The sequence below is a fragment of the Heptranchias perlo genome, chromosome 14 (genome assembly GCF_035084215.1).
Source record: "Heptranchias perlo isolate sHepPer1 chromosome 14, sHepPer1.hap1, whole genome shotgun sequence".
In the NCBI taxonomy this organism is placed as follows: Eukaryota; Metazoa; Chordata; class Chondrichthyes; order Hexanchiformes; family Hexanchidae; genus Heptranchias; species Heptranchias perlo.
This window is the reverse complement of record NC_090338.1, coordinates 72,266,531-72,285,813: the sequence shown is the minus strand read 5'-3', so window position 1 is coordinate 72,285,813 and position 19,283 is coordinate 72,266,531. Positions and strand designations below refer to the sequence as shown.

General features: G+C 46.1%; 1 protein-coding gene across 1 annotated transcript in view; it reads left to right on the top strand.

Moving 5' to 3' along the window:
* Positions 1–19,283, top strand: part of lcp2a (lymphocyte cytosolic protein 2a) — a 184,405-nt gene that overhangs the window by 114,025 nt on the left and 51,097 nt on the right. The window contains exon 9 of the mRNA XM_067996567.1: positions 13,916–13,997. Coding sequence (XP_067852668.1) covers positions 13,916–13,997 — 82 coding nt within the window. The remainder of the gene's footprint in view (positions 1–13,915; positions 13,998–19,283) is intronic.

Sequence of the window (19,283 nt, the reverse complement as noted above, 5' to 3'; positions counted from 1 at the left end):
GAGGCAGGATGAGTGGAATCAGCCTCTGTGGTTCATTTACAAGGAGGGTAGGATGAGTAGAATCAGCCTCTGTGGTTCATTTACAAGGAGGGCAGGATGAGTAGAATCAGCCTCTGTGGTTCATTTACAAGGAGGCAGGATGAGTAGAATCAGCCTCTGTGGTTCATTTACAAGGAGGGTAGGATGAGTAGAATCAGCCTCTGTCGTTCATTTACAAGGAGGCAGGATGAGTAGAATCAGCCTCTGTGGTTCATTTACAAGGAGGGTAGGATGAGTAGAATCAGCCTCTGTGGTTCATTTACCAAGGAGGTAGGATGAGTAGAATCAGCCTCTGTCGTTCATTTACAAGGAGGCAGGATGAGTAGAATCAGCCTCTGTCGTTCATTTACAAGGAGGCAGGATGAGTAGAATCAGCCCCTGTGGTTCATTTACAAGGAGGTAGGATGAGTAGAATCAGCCTCTGTCGTTCATTTACAAGGAGGGCAGGATGAGCAGAATCAGCCTCTGTGGTTCATTTACAAGGAGGCAGGATGAGTAGAATCAGCCTCTGTGGTTCATTTACAAGGAGGGTAGGATGAGTAGAATCAGCCTCTGTGGTTCATTTACAAGGAGGGCAGGATGAGTAGAATCAGCCTCTGTGGTTCATTTACAAGGAGGCAGGATGAGTAGAATCAGCCCCTGTGGTTCATTTACAAGGAGGCAGGATGAGTAGAATCAGCCTCTGTGGTTCATTTACAAGGAGGGTAGGATGAGTAGAATCAGCCTCTGTCGTTCATTTACAAGGAGGCAGGATGAGTAGAATCAGCCTCTGTCGATCATTTACAAGGAGGCAGGATGAGTAGAATCAGCCCCTGTGGTTCATTTACAAGGAGGGTAGGATGAGTAGAATCAGCCTCTGTCGTTCATTTACAAGGAGGCAGGATGAGTAGAATCAGCCTCTGTGGTTCATTTACAAGGAGGCAGGATGAGTAGAATCAGCCTCTGTGGTTCATTTACAAGGAGGGTAGGATGAGTAGAATCAGCCTCTGTCGTTCATTTACAAGGAGGCAGGATGAGTAGAATCAGCCTCTGTCGTTCATTTACAAGGAGGCAGGATGAGTAGAATCAGCCCCTGTGGTTCATTTACAAGGAGGGTAGGATGAGTAGAATCAGCCTCTGTCGTTCATTTACAAGGAGGCAGGATGAGTAGAATCAGCCTCTGTGGTTCATTTACAAGGAGGCAGGATGAGTAGAATCAGCCCCTGTGGTTCATTTACAAGGAGGCAGGATGAGTAGAATCAGCCCCTGTGGTTCATTTACAAGGAGGCAGGATGAGTAGAATCAGCCTCTGTCGTTCATTTACAAGGAGGCAGGATGAGTAGAATCAGCCCCTGTGGTTCATTTACAAGGAGGCAGGATGAGTAGAATCAGCCTCTGTGGTTCATTTACAAGGAGGCAGGATGAGTAGAATTAGCCTCTGTCGTTCATTTACAAGGAGGGCAGGATGAGTAGAATCAGCCTCTGTCGTTCATTTACAAGGAGGGCAGGATGAGTAGAATCAGCCTCTGTGGTTCATTTACAAGGAGGGTAGGATGAGTAGAATCAGCCTCTGTGGTTCATTTACAAGGAGGGCAGGATGAGTAGAATCAGCCTCTGTGGTTCATTTACAAGGAGGCAGGATGAGTAGAATCAGCCTCTGTGGTTCATTTACAAGGAGGGCAGGATGAGTAGAATCAGCCTCTGTGGTTCATTTACAAGGAGGGTAGGATGAGTAGAATCAGCCTCTGTGGTTCATTTACAAGGAGGGCAGGATGAGTAGAATCAGCCTCTGTGGTTCATTTACAAGGAGGCAGGATGAGTAGAATCAGCCTCTGTGGTTCATTTACAAGGAGGGTAGGATGAGTAGAATCAGCCTCTGTCGTTCATTTACAAGGAGGCAGGATGAGTAGAATCAGCCTCTGTGGTTCATTTACAAGGAGGGTAGGATGAGTAGAATCAGCCTCTGTGGTTCATTTACCAAGGAGGTAGGATGAGTAGAATCAGCCCCTGTCGTTCATTTACAAGGAGGCAGGATGAGTAGAATCAGCCTCTGTCGTTCATTTACAAGGAGGCAGGATGAGTAGAATCAGCCCCTGTGGTTCATTTACAAGGAGGTAGGATGAGTCGAATCAGCCTCTGTGGTTCATTTACAAGGAGGGCAGGATGAGTAGAATCAGCCTCTGTGGTTCATTTACAAGGAGGCAGGATGAGTAGAATCAGCCCCTGTGGTTCATTTACAAGGAGGCAGGATGAGCAGAATCAGCCTCTGTGGTTCATTTACAAGGAGGGTAGGATGAGTAGAATCAGCCTCTGTCGTTCATTTACAAGGAGGCAGGATGAGTAGAATCAGCCTCTGTCGTTTATTTACAAGGAGGCAGGATGAGTAGAATCAGCCCCTGTGGTTCATTTACAAGGAGGGTAGGATGAGTAGAATCAGCCTCTGTCGTTCATTTACAAGGAGGCAGGATGAGTAGAATCAGCCTCTGTCGTTCATTTACAAGGAGGCAGGATGAGTAGAATCAGCCTCTGTGGTTCATTTACAAGGAGGGTAGGATGAGTAGAATCAGCCTCTGTCGTTCATTTACAAGGAGGCAGGATGAGTAGAATCAGCCTCTGTCGTTCATTTACAAGGAGGCAGGATGAGTAGAATCAGCCCCTGTGGTTCATTTACAAGGAGGGCAGGATGAGTAGAATCAGCCTCTGTCGTTCATTTACATGGAGGCAGGATGAGTAGAATCAGCCTCTGTGGTTCATTTACAAGGAGGCAGGATGAGTAGAATCAGCCTCTGTCGTTCATTTACAAGGAGGCAGGATGAGTAGAATCAGCCTCTGTGGTTCATTTACAAGGAGGCAGGATGAGTAGAATCAGCCCCTGTGGTTCATTTACAAGGAGGCAGGATGAGTAGAATCAGCCCCTGTGGTTCATTTACAAGGAGGCAGGATGAGTAGAATCAGCCTCTGTCGTTCATTTACAAGGAGGCAGGATGAGTAGAATCAGCCCCTGTGGTTCATTTACAAGGAGGCAGGATGAGTAGAATCAGCCTCTGTGGTTCATTTACAAGGAGGCAGGATGAGTAGAATTAGCCTCTGTCGTTCATTTACAAGGAGGGCAGGATGAGTAGAATCAGCCTCTGTCGTTCATTTACAAGGAGGGCAGGATGAGTAGAATTAGCCTCTGTGGTTCATTTACAAGGAGGGCAGGATGAGTAGAATCAGCCCCTGTGGTTCATTTACAAGGAGGCAGGATGAGTAGAATCAGCCTCTGTCATTCATTTACAAGGAGGGCAGGATGAGTAGAATCAGCCTCTGTGGTTCATTTACAAGGAGGCAGGATGAGTAGAATCAGCCTCTGTGGTTCATTTACAAGGAGGCAGGATGAGTAGAATCAGCCTCTGTGGTTCATTTACAAGGAGGCAGGATGAGTAGAATCAGCCTCTGTGGTTCATTTACCAAGGAGGTAGGATGAGTAGAATCAGCCTCTGTGGTTCATTTACAAGGAGGGCAGGATGAGTAGAATCAGCCTCTGTGGTTCATTTACAAGGAGGCAGGATGAGTAGAATCAGCCTCTGTGGTTCATTTACCAAGGAGGTAGGATGAGTAGAATCAGCCTCTGTGGTTCATTTACAAGGAGGCAGGATGAGTAGAATCAGCCTCTGTCGGTTCATTTACAAGGAGGCAGGATGAGTAGAATCAGCCTCTGTGGTTCATTTACAAGGAGGCAGGATGAGTAGAATCAGCCTCTGTGGTTCATTTACAAGGAGGCAGGATGAGTAGAATCAGCCTCTGTGGTTCATTTACAAGGAGGCAGGATGAGTAGAATCAGCCTCTGTGGTTCATTTACAAGGAGGCAGGATGAGTAGAATCAGACCTCTGTGGTTCATTTACAAGGAGGCAGGATGAGTAGAATCAGCCTCTGTGGTTCATTTACAAGGAGGCAGGATGAGTAGAATCAGCCCCTGTGGTTCATTTACAAGGAGGCAGGATGAGTAGAATCAGCCTCTGTGGTTCATTTACAAGGAGGGTAGGATGAGTAGAATCAGCCTCTGTGGTTCATTTACAAGGAGGCAGGATGAGTAGAATCAGCCTCTGTGGTTCATTTACAAGGAGGCAGGATGAGTAGAATCAGCCTCTGTGGTTCATTTACAAGGAGGGTAGGATGAGTAGAATCAGCCTCTGTCGTTCATTTACAAGGAGGGCAGGATGAGTAGAAATCAGCCTCTGTGGTTCATTTACAAGGAGGCAGGATGAGTAGAATCAGCCTCTGTCGTTCATTTACAAGGAGGGTAGGATGAGTAGAATCAGCCTCTGTCGTTCATTTACAAGGAGGCAGGATGAGTAGAATCAGCCTCTGTCGTTCATTTACAAGGAGGGTAGGATGAGTAGAATCAGCCCCTGTGGGTTCATTTACAAGGAGGCAGGATGAGTAGAATCAGCCTCTGTGGTTCATTTACAAGGAGGGTAGGATGAGTAGAATCAGCCCCTGTGGTTCATTTACAAGGAGGAGGCAGGATGAGTAGAATTCAGCCTCTGTGGTTCATTTACAAGGAGGTAGGATGAGTAGAATCAGCCTCTGTGGTTCATTTACAAGGAGGCAGGATGAGTAGAATCAGCCCCTGTGGTTCATTTACAAGGAGGCAGGATGAGTAGAATCAGCCTCTGTGGTTCATTTACAAGGAGGAAGGGGATGAGTAGAATCAGCCTCTGTCGTTCATTTACAAGGAGGCCATGGATGAGTAGAATACGTTCATTTACAAGGAGGGTAGGATGAGTAGAATCAGCCTCTGTCGTTCATTTACAAGGAGGCAGGATGAGTAGAATCAGCCTCTGTCGTTCATTTACAAGGAGGCAGGATGAGTAGAATCAGCCTCTGTCGTTCATTTACAAGGAGGGCAGGATGAGTAGAATCAGCCTCTGTGGTTCATTTACAAGGAGGCAGGATGAGTGGAATCAGCCTCTGTGGTTCATTTACAAGGAGGGTAGGATGAGTAGAATCAGCCTCTGTGGTTCATTTACAAGGAGGGCAGGATGAGTAGAATCAGCCTCTGTGGTTCATTTACAAGGAGGCAGGATGAGTAGAATCAGCCTCTGTGGTTCATTTACAAGGAGGGTAGGATGAGTAGAATCAGCCTCTGTCGTTCATTTACAAGGAGGCAGGATGAGTAGAATCAGCCTCTGTGGTTCATTTACAAGGAGGGTAGGATGAGTAGAATCAGCCTCTGTGGTTCATTTACCAAGGAGGTAGGATGAGTAGAATCAGCCTCTGTCGTTCATTTACAAGGAGGCAGGATGAGTAGAATCAGCCTCTGTCGTTCATTTACAAGGAGGCAGGATGAGTAGAATCAGCCCCTGTGGTTCATTTACAAGGAGGTAGGATGAGTAGAATCAGCCTCTGTCGTTCATTTACAAGGAGGGCAGGATGAGCAGAATCAGCCTCTGTGGTTCATTTACAAGGAGGCAGGATGAGTAGAATCAGCCTCTGTGGTTCATTTACAAGGAGGGTAGGATGAGTAGAATCAGCCTCTGTGGTTCATTTACAAGGAGGGCAGGATGAGTAGAATCAGCCTCTGTGGTTCATTTACAAGGAGGCAGGATGAGTAGAATCAGCCCCTGTGGTTCATTTACAAGGAGGCAGGATGAGTAGAATCAGCCTCTGTGGTTCATTTACAAGGAGGGTAGGATGAGTAGAATCAGCCTCTGTCGTTCATTTACAAGGAGGCAGGATGAGTAGAATCAGCCTCTGTCGATCATTTACAAGGAGGCAGGATGAGTAGAATCAGCCCCTGTGGTTCATTTACAAGGAGGGTAGGATGAGTAGAATCAGCCTCTGTCGTTCATTTACAAGGAGGCAGGATGAGTAGAATCAGCCTCTGTGGTTCATTTACAAGGAGGCAGGATGAGTAGAATCAGCCTCTGTGGTTCATTTACAAGGAGGGTAGGATGAGTAGAATCAGCCTCTGTCGTTCATTTACAAGGAGGCAGGATGAGTAGAATCAGCCTCTGTCGTTCATTTACAAGGAGGCAGGATGAGTAGAATCAGCCCCTGTGGTTCATTTACAAGGAGGGTAGGATGAGTAGAATCAGCCTCTGTCGTTCATTTACAAGGAGGCAGGATGAGTAGAATCAGCCTCTGTGGTTCATTTACAAGGAGGCAGGATGAGTAGAATCAGCCCCTGTGGTTCATTTACAAGGAGGCAGGATGAGTAGAATCAGCCCCTGTGGTTCATTTACAAGGAGGCAGGATGAGTAGAATCAGCCTCTGTCGTTCATTTACAAGGAGGCAGGATGAGTAGAATCAGCCCCTGTGGTTCATTTACAAGGAGGCAGGATGAGTAGAATCAGCCTCTGTGGTTCATTTACAAGGAGGCAGGATGAGTAGAATTAGCCTCTGTCGTTCATTTACAAGGAGGGCAGGATGAGTAGAATCAGCCTCTGTCGTTCATTTACAAGGAGGGCAGGATGAGTAGAATCAGCCTCTGTGGTTCATTTACAAGGAGGGTAGGATGAGTAGAATCAGCCTCTGTGGTTCATTTACAAGGAGGGCAGGATGAGTAGAATCAGCCTCTGTGGTTCATTTACAAGGAGGCAGGATGAGTAGAATCAGCCTCTGTGGTTCATTTACAAGGAGGGCAGGATGAGTAGAATCAGCCTCTGTGGTTCATTTACAAGGAGGGTAGGATGAGTAGAATCAGCCTCTGTGGTTCATTTACAAGGAGGGCAGGATGAGTAGAATCAGCCTCTGTGGTTCATTTACAAGGAGGCAGGATGAGTAGAATCAGCCTCTGTGGTTCATTTACAAGGAGGGTAGGATGAGTAGAATCAGCCTCTGTCGTTCATTTACAAGGAGGCAGGATGAGTAGAATCAGCCTCTGTGGTTCATTTACAAGGAGGGTAGGATGAGTAGAATCAGCCTCTGTGGTTCATTTACCAAGGAGGTAGGATGAGTAGAATCAGCCTCTGTCGTTCATTTACAAGGAGGCAGGATGAGTAGAATCAGCCTCTGTCGTTCATTTACAAGGAGGCAGGATGAGTAGAATCAGCCCCTGTGGTTCATTTACAAGGAGGTAGGATGAGTCGAATCAGCCTCTGTGGTTCATTTACAAGGAGGGCAGGATGAGTAGAATCAGCCTCTGTGGTTCATTTACAAGGAGGCAGGATGAGTAGAATCAGCCCCTGTGGTTCATTTACAAGGAGGCAGGATGAGCAGAATCAGCCTCTGTGGTTCATTTACAAGGAGGGTAGGATGAGTAGAATCAGCCTCTGTCGTTCATTTACAAGGAGGCAGGATGAGTAGAATCAGCCTCTGTCGTTTATTTACAAGGAGGCAGGATGAGTAGAATCAGCCCCTGTGGTTCATTTACAAGGAGGGTAGGATGAGTAGAATCAGCCTCTGTCGTTCATTTACAAGGAGGCAGGATGAGTAGAATCAGCCTCTGTCGTTCATTTACAAGGAGGCAGGATGAGTAGAATCAGCCTCTGTGGTTCATTTACAAGGAGGGTAGGATGAGTAGAATCAGCCTCTGTGGTTCATTTACAAGGAGGGTAGGATGAGTAGAATCAGCCTCTGTCGTTCATTTACAAGGAGGCAGGATGAGTAGAATCAGCCTCTGTCGTTCATTTACAAGGAGGCAGGATGAGTAGAATCAGCCCCTGTGGTTCATTTACAAGGAGGGCAGGATGAGTAGAATCAGCCTCTGTCGTTCATTTACATGGAGGCAGGATGAGTAGAATCAGCCTCTGTGGTTCATTTACAAGGAGGCAGGATGAGTAGAATCAGCCTCTGTCGTTCATTTACAAGGAGGCAGGATGAGTAGAATCAGCCTCTGTGGTTCATTTACAAGGAGGCAGGATGAGTAGAATCAGCCCCTGTGGTTCATTTACAAGGAGGCAGGATGAGTAGAATCAGCCCCTGTGGTTCATTTACAAGGAGGCAGGATGAGTAGAATCAGCCTCTGTCGTTCATTTACAAGGAGGCAGGATGAGTAGAATCAGCCCCTGTGGTTCATTTACAAGGAGGCAGGATGAGTAGAATCAGCCTCTGTGGTTCATTTACAAGGAGGCAGGATGAGTAGAATTAGCCTCTGTCGTTCATTTACAAGGAGGGCAGGATGAGTAGAATCAGCCTCTGTCGTTCATTTACAAGGAGGGCAGGATGAGTAGAATTAGCCTCTGTGGTTCATTTACAAGGAGGGCAGGATGAGTAGAATCAGCCCCTGTGGTTCATTTACAAGGAGGCAGGATGAGTAGAATCAGCCTCCGTCATTCATTTACAAGGAGGGCAGGATGAGTAGAATCAGCCTCTGTGGTTCATTTACAAGGAGGCAGGATGAGTAGAATCAGCCTCTGTGGTTCATTTACAAGGAGGCAGGATGAGTAGAATCAGCCTCTGTGGTTCATTTACAAGGAGGCAGGATGAGTAGAATCAGCCTCTGTGGTTCATTTACCAAGGAGGTAGGATGAGTAGAATCAGCCTCTGTGGTTCATTTACAAGGAGGGCAGGATGAGTAGAATCAGCCTCTGTGGTTCATTTACAAGGAGGCAGGATGAGTAGAATCAGCCTCTGTGGTTCATTTACCAAGGAGGTAGGATGAGTAGAATCAGCCTCTGTGGTTCATTTACAAGGAGGCAGGATGAGTAGAATCAGCCTCTGTCGTTCATTTACAAGGAGGCAGGATGAGTAGAATCAGCCTCTGTGGTTCATTTACCAAGGAGGCAGGATGAGTAGAATCAGCCTCTGTGGTTCATTTACAAGGAGGCAGGATGAGTAGAATCAGCCCCTGTGGTTCATTTACAAGGAGGCAGGATGAGTAGAATCAGCCTCTGTGGTTCATTTACAAGGAGGCAGGATGAGTAGAATCAGCCTCTGTGGTTCATTTACAAGGAGGCAGGATGAGTAGAATCAGCCTCTGTGGTTCATTTACAAGGAGGCAGGATGAGTAGAATCAGCCCCTGTGGTTCATTTACAAGGAGGCAGGATGAGTAGAATCAGCCTCTGTGGTTCATTTACAAGGAGGCAGGATGAGTAGAATCAGCCCCTGTGGTTCATTTACAAGGAGGCAGGATGAGTAGAATCAGCCTCTGTGGTTCATTTACAAGGAGGCAGGATGAGTAGAATCAGCCCCTGTGGTTCATTTACAAGGAGGCAGGATGAGTAGAATCAGCCTCTGTGGTTCATTTACAAGGAGGCAGGATGAGTAGAATCAGCCTCTGTGGTTCATTTACAAGGAGGGCAGGATGAGTAGAATCAGCCTCTGTGGTTCATTTACAAGGAGGGCAGGATGATTAGAATCAGCCTCTGTCGTTCATTTACAAGGAGGGCAGGATGAGTAGAATCAGCCTCTGTGGTTCATTTACAAGGAGGGCAGGATGAGTAGAATCAGCCTCTGTGGTTCATTTACAAGGAGGGCAGGATGAGTAGAATCAGCCTCTGTGGTTCATTTACAAGGAGGCAGGATGAGTAGAATCAGCCTCTGTCGTTCATTTACAAGGAGGGCAGGATGAGTAGAATCAGCCTCTGTGGTTCATTTACAAGGAGGCAGGATGAGTAGAATCAGCCTCTGTGGTTCATTTACAAGGAGGGCAGGATGAGTAGAATCAGCCCCTGTGGTTCATTTACAAGGAGGGCAGGATGAGTAGAATCAGCCTCTGTGGTTCATTTACAAGGAGGCAGGATGAGTAGAATCAGCCTCTGTGGTTCATTTACAAGGAGGCAGGATGAGTAGAATCAGCCTCTGTGGTTTATTTACAAGGAGGCAGGATGAGTAGAATCAGCCTCTGTGGTTCATTTACAAGGAGGCAGGATGAGTAGAATCAGCCTCTGTGGTTCATTTGCAAGGAGGCAGGATGAGTGGAATCAGCCTCTGTGGTTCATTTACAAGGAGGCAGGATGAGTAGAATCAGCCTCTGTGGTTCATTCACCAAGGAGGTAGGATGAGTAGAATCAGCCTCTGTGGTTCATTTACAAGGAGGGCAGGATGAGTAGAATCAGCCTCTGTGGTTCATTCACCAAGGAGGCAGTGCGAGGAGAATCAGCCTCTGTGGTTCATTTACAAGGAGGCAGGATGAGTAGAATCAGCCTCTGTGGTTCATTTACAAGGAGGCAGGATGAGTAGAATCAGCCTCTGTGGTTCATTTACAAGGAGGCAGGATGAGTCGAATCAGCCTCTGTGGTTCATTTACAAGGAGGGCAGGATGAGTAGAATCAGCCTCTGTGGTTCATTTACAAGGAGGGCAGGATGAGGAGAATCAGCCTCTGTGGTTCATTTACAAGGAGGGCAGGATGAGTCGAATCAGCCTCTGTGGTTCATTTACAAGGAGGCAGGATGAGTAGAATCAGCCTCTGTGGTTCATTTACAAGGAGGCAGGATGAGTAGAATCAGCCTCTGTCGTTCATTTACAAGGAGGGCAGGATGAGTAGAATCAGCCTCTGTCGTTCATTTACAAGGAGGGCAGGATGAGTAGAATCAGCCTCTGTGGTTCATTTACAAGGAGTTAGGATGAGTAGAATTAGCCTCTGTCGTTCATTTACAAGGAGGGCAGGATGAGTAGAATCAGCCTCTGTGGTTCATTTACAAGGAGGCAGGATGAGTAGAATCAGCCTCTGTGGTTCATTTACAAGGAGGGCAGGATGAGTAGAATCAGCCTCTGTGGTTCATTTGCAAGGAGGCAGGATGAGTAGAATCAGCCTCTGTGGTTCATTTACAAGGAGGCAGGATGAGTAGAATCAGCCTCTGTGGTTCATTTACAAGGAGGCAGGATGAGTAGAATCAGCCTCTGTGGTTCATTTACAAGGAGGCAGGATGAGTAGAATTAGCCTCTGTGGTTCATTTACCAAGGAGGTAGGATGAGTAGAATCAGCCTCTGTGGTTCATTTACAAGGAGGTAGGATGAGTAGAATCAGCCTCTGTGGTTCATTTACAAGGAGGGCAGGATGATTAGAATCAGCCTCTGTGGTTCATTTACAAGGAGGCAGGATGAGTAGAATCAGCCTCTGTGGTTCATTTACAAGGAGGGCAGGATGAGTAGAATCAGCCCCTGTGGTTCATTTACCAAGGAGGCAGGATGAGTAGAATCAGCCTCTGTGGTTCATTTACAAGGAGGGCAGGATGAGTAGAATCAGCCCCTGTGGTTCATTTACCAAGGAGGTAGGATGAGTAGAATCAGCCTCTGTGGTTCATTTACCAAGGAGGTAGGATGAGTAGAATCAGCCTCTGTGGTTCATTTACCAAGGAGGTAGGATGAGTAGAATTAGCCCCTGTGGTTCATTTACCAAGGAGGCAGGATGAGTAGAATCAGCCTCTGTCGTTCATTTACAAGGAGGTAGGATGAGTAGAATCAGCCTCTGTCGTTCATTTACAAGGAGGTAGGATGAGTAGAATCAGCCTCTGTGGTTCATTTACCAAGGAGGTAGGATGAGTAGAATCAGCCTCTGTGGTTCATTTACCAAGGAGGTAGGATGAGTAGAATCAGCCTCTGTCATTCATTTACCAAGGAGGCAGGATGAGTAGAATCAGCCTCTGTCGTTCATTTACCAAGGAGGTAGGATGAGTAGAATCAGCCTCTGTCATTCATTTACAAGGAGGTAAGATGAGTAGAATCAGCCTCTGTCTTTCATTTACAAGGAGGTAAGATGAGTAGGATGAGTAGAATCAGCCTCTGTGGTTCATTTACCAAGGAGTTAGGATGAGTAGAATCAGCCTCTGTCGTTCATTTACCAAGGAGGTAAGATGAGTAGAATCAGCCTCTGTGGTTCATTTACCAAGGAGTTAGGATGAGTAGAATCAGCCTCTGTCGTTCATTTACCAAGGAGGTAAGATGAGTAGAATCAGCCCCTGTCATTCATTTACAAGGAGGTAAGATGAGTTGGATGAGTAGAATCAGCCTCTGTCGTTCATTTACAAGGAGGTAAGATGAGTAGGATGAGTAGAATCAGCCTCTGTCATTCATTTACAAGGAGGTAAGATGAGTAGGATGAGTAGAATCAGCCTCTGTCGTTCATTTACAAGGAGGTACTGCGAGGAGAATCAGCCCCTGTTGTTCTTGGGGCCTCACAATAGAGACTTTAGGCTTCTCTCGATTCCAGCAGCAGTCATGGAGGAATATGTACCCAGGAGTTATACCAGTGCTGCCCATCTCACTCAGAAGCTGAAATTAATTATGGAAGTCGTTGCAACAATACCAATTGGATGACCTGATGGAAGAAATATGCTACATGCAGTGAAACATCCTTTTGTTTTAATTCAAGGCCGGCATTTATTGCCCATCCCTAATTGCCCTTGAGAAGGTGGTGGTGAGCCGCCTTCTTCTTGAACCGCTGCAGTCCGTGTGGTGACGGTTCTCCCACAGTGCTGTTAGGAAGGGAGTTCCAGGATTTTGACCCACCGACGATGAAGGAACGGCAAAATATTTCCAAGTCAGGATGGTGTGTGACTTGGAGGGGAACGTGCAGGTGGTGTTGTTCCCATGTGCCTGCTGCCTTTGTCCTTCTAAGTGTTGGAGTTCACGGGTTTGGGAGGTGCTGCCAAAGAAGCCTTGGCGTGTTGCTGCAGCGCATCCTGTGGATGGTACACACTGCAGCCACGGTGCGCTGGTGGTGAAGGGAGTGAATGTTTAGGGTGGTGGAATGGCTGCCCATCAAGCGGGCTGCTTTGTCCTGGATGGTGTCGAGCTTCTTGAGCGTTGTCGGAGCTGCACTCATCCAGGCAAGTGGAGAGTATTCCATCACACTCCTGACTTGTGCCTCTCTCGTTCCAATACTTCATGGAGTAAATTCTACAAGTTAGCACTCCAGGACCTCACTTGATGGGGGACCTGAGCTCAACGTGTCCAAATCACACCCATTTTCCAGTTATTAATTTAATGGCTGTAAAATTATGATAGCCTCGAATCACTCCCAATGGCTCGATCTGCTTTCGTGAAGCAAAGCTACGCACCGGGATTGCTAACGCTCAACATCTACCCCATGTTCTTAGGTCTAAGTCCAGTTCTTAACCGTTGTGTTTCCACCATACAGGTTCCCCATAACACTGTACAAATTGACACCAAATTACTTTGGTGATGACACCAAATGTTACTCCGAGAGACCACTATTGATGGTGTGGGAAATTGAAGTGTCATATTAGGGAGATATGGGCAGCTCCTTGAGGCATGTTGTTAGGGCAGTGCAGTCTTACATCTAATGTTGCTCTATTTGGTGGAGGTCGCGGGTTTGGGAGGTGCTGCCAAAGAAGCCTTGGTGATTTGCTGCAGTGCATCCTGTAGATGATACACACTGCAGCCACAGTGTACCAATGGTGGAGGGAGTGGACTGCTTACCAGGGAAATTTAGAGGGAGCTTTACCCTGCATTAACCTGTGTCATACTTGATGTGGGAGTGCTTGCCGTCCATTTAGGCTTTTGGGCGGAGCGTTGGTGGGCCACCCCTTCTGATGGCGAAGTGCCCTCCCCCTACCCCCGTGGTTCTGGCCTGTAGCTGGGCTTCTTCTCTTGCATTGCCCGTGGAACTGATCAACGCCTACACTGCGCAGGGTCCCACCAGTTCAAACCTAAAATGGCAGCTGGGGGCCTATTTACGATACAGGGCCCTGATTTCCATATTAAATGGCGCCTGTTGCACCGCCAATAGTAACGGGCCGCTAAGGCTTCCGGCCCCATTTGGAGGCCATTACCACCCCGTTAACACCAAGTGAAAGGAGTCAAAATTCACTCCCTTTGATACTAATGTCACAGGCAAAACAGTGGAAAAATGGTCCATTCTGCAGCACTAACACCTGCGACCTAAGCTAAAGAATTCACCAATCTCACACTCATGAATCAGTTAAAATCTATATGGAGAGGTGAGGAACGAGTACTCCATCTGCTTTTACTGGTATATAATGTTAATACAGTTGCTCTTTTCCAGGCAAACGTGTTCTCCAATCTGTCAGTGAATGAAGATCCAGGTCACAGCAAGGATCGGGGTTTCTCATCGCCTGGATACAGAGGTACTTTAATATTAACAGAATATTCGTCCTTTGTCTATGTATCCTCAACATTTGGTTTGTCCTCAATTTCTATGAGGATAAACATTGTAGATTTTAAAACGCCCCTAAAGTTAATATTCAGGAAGCCCATTTATGAAACAATGTTTAGTGTTAAACTGCAGAATTAAAATTAAGAACGTTTGTCAGTTGTTCCTAAAACTAACCGGTTCAAGTCTCATGAAGTTACTGTGTTACAGTATTCTGTACATTTATTCGCTATTTTCTGAGAACCCTTTCTAATTAATCCGGAGCAGTAAAGCATCATGACTGCACTCGGTGTAAACATAATAGGCCAGAATTTGCTGTCAATATAACGGTGAGGCTAATGACGCTGTCTATTATTTCTACCTAAATGGTATAGCAACTTCAGGTGAGGGCAGATGCGCGGTTAAACGTGGAAATTCAAAAGTTGCTGTCTGAGATACACCGCTCCGCCGTTAGCTTTGCGAAAATGGCGTCTCGCCATCTGACTCACCATTCACATACATTGAACGGAGTGAAGTTTCTCTATTTGCACGGTTGATATGAATTAAACTCACCACAGAAAGTTAAGTCGTCATTTCAAGTCTAAATACTCCTTTAATGACGTGATAAGTGCCAATCAACCTCTCTGGCACTGAAAATTAACTATTACAAGAGAGGCAACTCATTCCTTCAGCTTTTAATTGTTGGAGATTTTTAAAATATCACATTTAAAATTTTTAATTTTTTTTACTTTTACTTTTTTACTTTTCCTTTCTTTTTTCTCTCTCTCTTAATCCCCAATCTTTCTTTCCCTCTCTTTGTTTCTCTTTCTGTACCTGATTTGACATTGAATTCACCCACTCCAATCCACACTCTTCTCAATCCTCGCTCTGTTAATTTCACAATCCTTCAATCTGATTTTTTAAGGAGATACACAGTTGCTTGCCCTGTTCTCACAGGTCCCAGATACCCGATTTCCCTCACAGTGACGTTGTCAGTTCACACTTTCAGCAACTTGCCACGCAAAAAAAATTTAAAAACTAAACCTAGGAGGGCAAGTCTAACTAACGGCAGACGGCATTATATGCCCTACTACAGCAAAATGTGGGCCATTGTAAAGAAATGCTAGTTAATGTAACTGGAGATCCCAATTTTGTTAGGTGAGAATATCAAAGGATATTATGGAGCAAAGGTGGGTAAAGGTGCCTACTGCTGTTCCTATGTAACAGGCTCAAGGGACTGAATGGCCTACTCCTGCTCCTGTGTAACAGGCTTGAGGGGCTGAATGGCCTACTCCTGCTCCTGTGTAACAGGCTTGAGGGGCTGAATGGCCTACTCCTGCTCCTGTGTAACAGGCTTGAGGGGCTGAATGGCCTACTCCTGCTCCTGTGTAACAGGCTTGAGGGGCTGAATGGCCTACTCCTGCTCCTGTGTAACAGGCTTGAGGGGCTGAATGGCCTACTCCTGTTCCTGTGTAATAGGCTCGAGAGGCTGAGTGGCCTACTCCTGTTCCTGTGTAATAGGCTCGAGGGGCTGAATGGCCTACTCCTGTTCCTGTGTAACAGGCTCGAGGGGCTGAATGGCCTACTCCTGTTCCTGTGTAATAGGCTCGAGAGGCTGAATGGCCTACTCCTGTTCCTGTGTAATAGGCTCGAGAGGCTGAGTGGCCTACTCCTGTTCCTGTGTAATAGGCTCGAGAGGCTGAATGGCCTACTCCTGTTCCTGTGTAACAGGCTCGAGGGGCTGAATGGCTTACTCCTGTTCCTGTGCAACAGGCTCGAGAGGCTGAATGACCTACTCATTGCCTTTATCATTCTATCTTTGAAGCATTCAAAAGAAGTAGGGAGTGGTGAAGAAAGCCCTGAAGTATCTTATGAATGATTTAATCAGCAAATGAGGAGTTACGAATGCACTTCAAAACATATATAAGGCCAGAAATTGCTTTGCCGATATTAGTGGATAGTTTCTTTAACGCGTTTATATGATGTTCTTCTGTCTGCTATCTTAACTGCAGGATTATCTTGCTAAAATAAACGTGTTAATACCAGCGTTAAAATAGCAGACACAGGAAGGTCATGCAAATGTGTTCCACATCCAATCATTAGTATTAGCAACAGTGAGTTCCAGCCTATGTTGAATTAACAGTATGACTAGTATCTTCAATTGAATGTGTTAGTAAAATAATGAATAAATTATATTTGCATTCATGTGGCATCCGACATGTGAGAATGTGTCACTTCACACCATGAAGGCCAGCGACTGTCCTGTAGAAAGTCATTCTGCCCCAGTAATGTACCACAGTGTGTGAACACCAGTAAGAAACTGGTGTTGCTTCCCTCCTAGTAATGTGAGGACTTTATAAATGCTTTTGAAGCATTTGGCTGCACTATTATTTTTGCTCAAATTTCAACCACTCCACTACAAAGTAGAGCATTTGAAATGGAACAATTTAACTGACTAAACAATGTAAGGTACATTTCATTCAAACTTTTTTGTTTCTCTCCAGGTGAATGACTTTCCTTTTGAGCTGTTTTCCCCTCTTCCCCTTCTTTCAATCAATCTATGCCAGGCGCAGACCTCGCTCAACAGACTGGCTGGGTGACTGAACTGCCCAGAGGCCTGGTTGTTCGGAGACCTGTGTTAAGAGCCTGGAGCTGCCTTGCTCATTGCTCATTCCCTGTGGCTTCCACTTCGCACCACCACATTCAGACTGCTTGTAAAGGCCAAAATTCTTTGAAACTCTCGCGGTCTCTTCCCCAACCCCACCATTTGCAAGTGCCGGTGGCACTCGACATCAAGAGGTACGAGAATCACAAAGGAACATAGGAACGGGAGGAGGCCATTCAGCCCCTCAGGCCGGTTCGCCATTCAATTAGATCACGGCTGATCTGTATCTTAACTCCATCTACCAGTTGTGGTTCTGTATGGAATGTTAGCCTTCGTATCTAGAGGACTAGAATATAAAGGGGAGGAAGTTTTGCTACAGCTATACAAAGCCCTGGTTAGACCACATAGAATCATAGAAGTTACAACATGGAAACAGGCCCTTCGGCCCAACATGTCCATGTCACCCAGTTTATACCACTACGCTAGTCCCAATTGCCTGCACTTGGCCCATATCCCTCCATACCCATCTTACCCATGTAACTGTCCAAATGCTTTTTAAAAGACAAAATTGTACCCGCCTCTACTACTGCCTCTGGCAGCTCGTTCCAGACACTCACCACCCTTTGAGTGAAAAAATTGCCCCTCTGGACCCTTTTGTATCTCTCCCCTCTCACCTTAAATCTATGCCCCCTCGTTATAGACTCCCCTACCTTTGGGAAAAGATTTTGACTATCGACCTTATCTATGCCCCTCATTATTTTATAGACTTCTATAAGATCACCCCTTAACCTCCTACTCTCCAGGGAAAAAAGTCCCAGTCTGTCTAACCTCTCCCTGTAAGTCAAACCATCAAGTCCCGGTAGCATCCTAGTAAATCTTTTCTGCACTCTTTCTAGTTTAATAATATCCTTTCTATAATAGGGTGACCAGAACTGTACACAGTACTCCAAGTGTGGCCTCACCAATGCCCTGTACAACTTCAACAAGACATCCCAACTCCTGCATTCAATGTTCTGACCAATGAAACCAAGCATGCTGAATGCCTTCTTCACTACCCTATCCACCTGTGACTCCACTTTCAAGGAGCTATGAATCTGTACTCCCAGATCTCTTTGTTCTATAACTCTCCCCAACGCCCTACCATTAACGGAGTAGGTCCTGGCCCGATTCGATCGACCAAAATGCATCACCTCACATTTATCTAAATTAAACTCCATCTGCCATTCATCGGCCCACTGGCCCAATTTATCAAGATCCCGTTGCAATCCTAGATAACCTTCTTCACTGTCCACAATGCCACCAATCTTGGTGTCATCTGCAAACTTACTAACCATGCCTCCTAAATTCTCATCCAAATCATTAATATAAATAACAAATAACAGCGGACCCAGCACCGATCCCTGAGGCACACCGCTGGACACAGGCATCCAGTTTGAAAAACAACCCTCTACAACTACCCTCTGTCTTCTGTCGTCAAGCCAATTTTGTATCCAATTGGCTACCTCACCTTGGATCCCATGAGATTTAACCTTATGTAACAACCTACCATGCGGTACCTTGTCAAATGCTTTGCTGAAGTCCATGTAGACCACGTCTACTGCACAGCCCTCATCTATCTTCTTGGTTACCCCTTCAAAAAACTCAATCAAATTCGTGAGACATGATTTTCCTCTCACAAAACCATGCTGACTGTTCCTAATCAGTCCCTGCCTCTCCAAATGCCTGTAGATCCTGTCCCTCAGAATACCCTCTAACAACTTACCCACTACAGATGTCAGGCTCACTGGTCTGTAGTTCCCAGGCTTTTCCCTGCCGCCCTTCTTAAACAAAGGCACAACATTTGCTACCCTCCAATCTTCAGGCACCTCACCTGTAGCGGTGGATGATTCAAATATCTCTGCTAGGGGACCCGCAATTTCCTCCCTAACCTCCCATAACGTCCTGGGATACATTTCATCAGGTCCCGGAGATTTATCTACCTTGATGCGCGTTAAGACTTCCAGCACCTCCCTCTCTGTAATATGTACACTCCTCAAGACATCACTATTTATTTCCCCAAGTTCCCTAACATCCATGCCTTTCTCAACCGTAAATACCGATGTGAAATATTCATTCAGGATCTCACCCATCTCTTGTGGTTCCGCACATAGATGACCTTGTTGATCCTTAAGAGGCCCTACTCTCTCCCTAGTTACCCTTTTGCCCTTTATGTATTTGTAGAAGCTCTTTGGATTCACCTTTGCCTGATCTGCCAAAGCAATCTCATATCCCCTTTTTGCCCTCCTGATTTCTCTCTTAACTCTACTCCGGCAATCTCTATACTCTTCAAGGGATCCACTTGATCCCAGCTGCCTATGCATGTCATATGCCTCCTTCTTCTTTTTGACTAGTGCCTCAATCTCCTGAGTCATCCAAGGTTCCCTACTTCTACCAGCCTTGCCCTTCACTTTATAAGGAATGTGCTTACCCTGAACCCTGGTTAACACACTTTTGAAAGCCTCCCACTTACCAGACGTCCCTTTGCCTGCCAACAGACTCTCCCAATCAACTTCTGAAAGTTCCTGTCTAATACCATCAAAATTGGCCTTTCCCCAATTTAGAATTTTAACTTTTGGGCCAGACCTATCCTTCTCCATAGCTATCTTAAAACTAATGGAATTATGATCACTGGTCCCA